At 57.5% G+C, this 6,000-nt stretch overlaps 1 protein-coding gene across 1 annotated transcript in view; it reads left to right on the top strand.

Annotated features, from left to right (window-relative positions):
* Positions 1–3,285: 3,285 nt before the first annotated feature.
* Positions 3,286–6,000, top strand: part of ALDH1A3 (aldehyde dehydrogenase 1 family member A3) — a 30,624-nt gene continuing 27,909 nt past the window's right edge. The window contains exon 1 of the mRNA XM_090263817.1: positions 3,286–3,451. Coding sequence (XP_090119943.1) covers positions 3,353–3,451 — 99 coding nt within the window. The 5' untranslated portion in view covers positions 3,286–3,352. The remainder of the gene's footprint in view (positions 3,452–6,000) is intronic.

The raw sequence follows: 6,000 nt of genomic DNA, 5'->3' as shown, positions 1-6,000 counted from the left end.
CATGCAGCATGGAATCAAGTTCATTGATACCAGCAGGGAGGTGCTCCCAGTGAAGTCAGTCTTCTGCCACCTCGGGGGCACCTGTCTGCCCATTTTATAGCCAAGAAAACTGAGGTTAGCCCCCCCCCCCTCCGAGAGCTACATTGCTTCCCTACTCCACAGAACCACCTTCACCTAAGGAGCCTGGCCTCCACTTAAGGGTGCCACCCACCCTGGTCCCAGAGCCTGGCCTTGACTCCCAGGTGTGAGGTGGGGTGAGTGGCCTTCGGGAGACATCTGCAGCTGACCCACAGCTCTGGGCCTCTGGGGGCCCTTGAAAACCTCTGGGTACCCCCAACGAAGCTTAGGTACCAGGTTTGAAACCAAACAAAAGGGGACTCCATTGCGAACATCATCATTATTTAATACGTTGGTGACAGACCTCCATCTCATCTGCCATGTTTAAAAATGGGAGAGTGGGCGTATCTATAATAACTTAAATTTTATCTTGGCCTTTTGTTCATGCTTATTTTTATTGAGTGTTCCTTGAACAAACAAACCTTCCACATGAAATGTCTTGGATGCAGATCATCTGACCTGCGTGGAGGCCAAGCAGCAGGCCATAGCAGAGTGACTGTCAACCAGAGAAGCTTCCATGAGCCGGAGAGAGTCCAGGGGAGCTTGCTAACTTCCCTGAAGAAAAGCCTGCAGAGAGCAATCGGTCTGCATCTGTGGGGAGAATCAGAAAAGAAGGAACTGGCGTGTGCTCAGCACATTACAGTTAATAAAGCACTCGGCACCGTTTTCTTGCTGTAAAGGGGGAAGGAGATTCTTTTACAGAAAAGGAAACTAAAGGCCAGAGTGTGACAGGTCCAACCGAAGAGTGCACAGCTGGAATCAGGCAAGGCTCCTTTGGATGTTTGGGTATTCAGTCCCCCTGCCATTCAGACACCTGGTGGGCTACTGGGGGAGAAAACGGTTCTTCCATGTCCCCTAACACCTGTGGTCACCACCTCTGAGTCCAGGCTGTGACCTCAGGATTTGATTCTTAGGAAAGGCACGGCTTGAAGGGATGTTGCCACCATTTTGTACCTGTACCTTTGCTGTGGCCTGTGCTGCCCAGGTGACATGGGGCAGCAGGACCCATGTGCAGAGGAAGGTGAGAGACACCCCACCTCCACACCCTGTATCCCCCACTCCACACAGTCCAGCCTCGGTTCCCCTGCTGCTGGAGGCAGGTATCCACATGCCTCTGCTTACTCATCTGGAAAATGGGGAGAAGAGCCTCTTGTATCCCTCCCACTGAGTGGCAAGACAGGCGTGCAGAGGTAGCCTGCTGGTCTGGACAAGTCTGGAGCCAGGCCCCATCCTCCTGACCTGCTCTCCGGGCGCCGGAGGCTAGGGCTGCATGCCTTGCTCCCGTCCCAGGCTCCCAGGATCATGTGTATGGGGGTCCCTGAGGCAAAGCTGCATTCCCGTCATTGTAGTGGGTCCTCAGGGCTACGGGCCATGATGGTATCTGCGTGCGAACTGAGGCAACCTGCATTCCTGCTTTCATGTGAGCAAGGGGCCGGCCACTGACCACTATCTTTGGGCAAACAGGCTCCACTCTTACCCCAGGGGAGCACAGATCCATGCCCTGGCCCTGAGTGACTCTTCCCATCCATCCAGAAGTTTCCTCTACACATTTTGAGATTATTTTCTTTAAAGCTCTGGCTCCAGTGGCATGAGCTCAACCATCCAGAATCCCAAAGAAACTCTTAAACTGGGAGTTCAGTTGAGGCAGCTCCTCCAGGGGGCAACCTGGTCATATTCAGTGCACCCCAGATACCCAGGCTCTGCATCCACCCACATGTTTCTGGGACACCTGAGTGGGGACCACGGGGCTGGCCAGGCAGGACAGCGAGCCCAGGGACTGGCGGTAGCGGCTTAGGAGACACAGCATTGCTCTAGGACTCATCGGTGTCAGAGAGCCCAGCCTCTGGGACAGACTCACTGATGTCAGTCAACCCTAATCCATTCCGGGGACCCATTGTCGCCTTCCTGTGCCTCACCTTGCCTTCCAACCAGTAACAGCATGGAGCCCTTTCAGCCCCAGAGGGCAGGTGGTCCTGATGAGGGGACTTGCAGAAGCTTTTAGGCACAGTGAGAAAGGAGAGGGGGACAGAGATGGACACCGGAACCCCAAAACCAAGGAGGAGGAGCTTCCGACAGTAAGGAGTACCCCTCACTTGAGATCACTCGCAGAAGGAAATGAGCTGAGGGGCTGAGGCCCCCTGGGGATTAACCACTGCTTTTGCCCCTGAGTCTGTCTGTGTTCTGCATCATTGTTCCGGGGGTGGCCTGCGTGAGCAGCCACTTCCATGTCTCCGATGGGACCTGGCACAAGTCCCTGTAGTTGGTGGAACTTTTCTGAAAGGGCAAAACAAGAGGGGCGAGATGTGTCTCTGTTTCCTGGGGAAGTTATGGGCCTCCATTCTTAAAAACTGCAAATATCTCATGTGCTTTCTCTTTTTTCATTTTTAAAAATCGCGATATACGAGTAACTCGTGCATTTTAAAAATCAAAATAATTGTGTCTCAGAATCCCGGGGCTGGAGGGCAGTGTGATAATCTGAAGGCCAGAGGCCCAGCTGCCAGGACGCCAGAGCGCTGCGCAGAAAGGGCCAGACGCTCGCTTTTCCTTGTCTTTTGCCCCTTTGCGCGTGAAGCCCCACGGCCCAGGGGAAATTCCTGTCCCATCTCGGCCGAATGGGGCGTGGCAGGCGTCTGTGCTGCTAGCGGGGACCGGCAGCCGGACTCTGGGCCAAGGCACATGGGCAACGACGCGACCACCCCACGGGGCACGCGGACCCGGAGCAGAACGCGGAGCAGGCCCCGGGGCAGGTGGGCGCGCGTTGCCCCAGCGCGGTGCGCAGACCCGTGTTGGGCGGGTGCGCAGAGCTCTGGCGGGCAGGGGGCAGCAGGTGCCGAGGGCGAACTCGCCCGACTTCGGGAAGACAGCGGACGCTGCGAGCCCCGCGCCTGGCCCCACCGCTCGGCCCGCACCCCGGGACTTTCGGAACCCGCAGCGCTTTGGGGAGCTCCTCCAAGGGCAGCTTCCAGGGCGGGGAGAGAGCTGCGCGGTGGCCCAGCTCCTGCAGGGGCAGCGGGCGGGGTGGGGTGAGGCGGGCCAGCCCCCTCCCCTTCCGCAGGCCCTCCCTTCTCCCCATCCTGCAGCCAATTAGAGGGCCCCCTCGGGCGGGAGGCGTGGGGCTCTGCATAAAGCCGCGAGGAGCTGTCACCCTTCGAGCAGGCTGCACACCACTCAGCACTGATCCAGCAGACTCGGGCGCCCGGGCTGGAGAGCGGAGAGCGGAGAGCGCGGAAGAGCTATGGCTACCACCAACGGGGCCGTGGAGAACGGGCAGCCCGACAAGAAGCCTCCAGCCCTACCGCGTCCCATCAGCAACCTGGAGGTCAAGTTCACCAAGGTGAGGCGGCGCCCGTCCCACCCGACGGCAGCCCGGCTCCACGCGGGGCTGCCCAGCCCCGGACGACCGGACGAGGGGCCAGCAGGCTGGGAGCGCCGGGCGCTCCGCGCCGTGGGTTTGGGGAGCTGTGGGCGGCGCGCGTTCAGCGGACTTCGCCCGGCGCTCTCGGGACCTAGGCCGGGCCCTCCCAAAGCCGCGTCCGCGCAGAGCTTCCCACGCGGGAAGCCTGCGTCCCGCGCGCGTCCACCGCGCACCCCGAGGCGGGGCTCCATGATCCCCACCCCCGGACGGGCTCTCAGGGAGCGATGCTTAGCGCATTCAGCCTCAAAAACCGGAGAGAGGCTGCGAAGCTCCGGCGCGGTGCCAGCCGCAGCCCAGTGGGACCCCGACGTGCCCTCAGGGTACGGCCCGCTTTGCAGAGGAGCGGAGGTGTGGGGCCTCGGGGGCGGGGGTCTCCCCGCAGACCCTGCAGCAGGGTTTCCAGGCCTGAAAAGGTCGGCTTTCAGGGTGCCAGGGAACGTGAAGAGACCATCAAGAGCTCCGGCTCGTGGGGAACATGCCGTGGGTAGCAAAGGGGGAAACGTGGGGCAGCTTCTCTGCGGACCAGGAGAGCGAGGGGACGTGGGAAGGTAATGACTGGTCACACGGCCCTGGAGCCCAGAGGCCCTGCTGTTGACCGAAGACGTAGCCTTCCTGGATGGGCTCAGATCTGGGCGCCGCAGAGTCGGGAGGCTCTCTGCCTTTTTACCCTGAGGGGCCGGGAGGTTGGAGTGTCCGGGAGGCGGTGAGCTCACCTGCCTGGGGCAGAAAGGGAAAAGGGGAAGCCTGGAGCTGCGCTGAGCACCGGCTGTCTGGAAGCCACGGCGGGGGGCCTGGGCCGGGGGCCCTTCAGTGGCGCACACCACAGTTTCCCAACTCCGTCTCCTTTCATTTTTGCATTTTATCCGTAACCCCCAACTCCAGCTGACACAGCACTTAGAAAACTCCCCCATCAATTTTACTTTCAAAAGTAGCAATTATGTCTCTCAAATAGTTTTAATCAGGCGGAGAAATTTGCAGGCCACCAAGTGTGGCCTTCAGAATTTGGTCTCTTGGCACTTAATGTCGGCTGGGCCTCTGATCACATGACGTTGAAATTAACTGTTTTCAGAGGGCTCTGTAATCAACAGAAGCACTTTACCATAAACGCTGGAGATTATTTTTAATGTATTTTCCTTTGCAGTATCAAGCTTCAGAGCGAAAATTCCAACACACATTTTGCGGGCACTCGCCTGCCCGTAGTGGTAATGGTGTTTCGTTTTATTTTTGTTTTATAGGATTTCTTTTTTAATGAACTAGAAACCAGAAATTATGTTTATGATTGTCCTTTTACGCTTTAGCCTTTTGAGTCCTATCAGAGGGATGCCGGCCCATGTGGAAAGCGTATCCCCTTCTCTGTGAGTCTGTATGGCCTGTGGAAAGGAAGGTCTTAGCAGACACACAGGGACCAGCGCTGTTCGTCCCGTGGGGTCCCTCCTCGTCCCAGTGGTCCAGCACTGGGTGTGTGATTAAAGCTGAGGAAAGGCCCCAAGATAGAGAAGGGACACCGGCCTCACATCAGGCCCCAGCCCCTCCTTCCCTGTGGTGGGCAAGGCCTCTGTCTGCTCTCTCCTTGCCCGCGACCCACCTCTGCAAATGGCTCCCCCTAGCATTTGCGGGGCCGGGCAGCCTGTGTGGTGTGTGGCTGAGGCTGGCCAGCCAGGCAAGCAAGGCTTGGGGAACTTCTGGCTGGAGAGGGACCAACAGCGGCTAGAGAAGCAGAACTCCAGAGTTGAGGCCCAAGGCAGGCAGGCAGTCCGGAGGGGTGGAGCGTGAACCAGTAACGTCTGGCATTTTTCAAACCTGATCCACAATGCGTCCTGATAATGGAGGCCAAGGCGGAGGTGGTGTGTTTGAGCCCGGGCTCGGATGGCCCACAGCTCAAGCTAAGTCCAGTTTCCAGAAGGACGACCTTCATCAGTTCTCATATATTTAACATTGGGCTTGCTATGTGATTCTGCTGAGGGGAGGGTCACTCTAGAACACACACACACACACACACACACACACACACCCCAGAGCTTGGACGACAGCAACATTGTGGGCTTTCAGGGGCCCCTTCCTTTCCTTATAAAATTCTTTCTAGTAGCAGAGATTCTCATTAAGATTTTCTGGTGCCTGAAAACACCAGTGTTTAGGATTGCTTTTATGCAAAATAAAATTCCCTCCAACCTCCGTTTCGGAAAACGCACTCCTTTCAGGTTGAGCTGAGGTCCAATGAGAGTTCGTGGAAATGACATCAGCAGAACCCAAGCGGGTGGCAGGTGACTGCCATTTTCTCTTCCGCCCAGGCTCCCTGGCTCCTCCGCGCCACTGGCTGTGCCGGCTCTGGCCAGATAACATCATTCCATTCCTCCCGTGAAATCGGAATTCCATCGACAGCTCAGTGGGACTTGATTTTATACTTCTACTAGGGTTGTTTCCTAGCCACGCATGAGTCAAGGGAAATGATTCTCTCCCGGCCTCATTAT

This window comes from Furipterus horrens, unplaced genomic scaffold, assembly GCF_987537825.1.
Source record: "Furipterus horrens unplaced genomic scaffold, mFurHor1.1.pri manual_scaffold_16, whole genome shotgun sequence".
Taxonomy (NCBI): domain Eukaryota; kingdom Metazoa; phylum Chordata; class Mammalia; order Chiroptera; family Furipteridae; genus Furipterus; species Furipterus horrens.
Note: the sequence above shows the minus strand (reverse complement) of the source record. Positions and strands in the feature narration are given on the sequence as shown.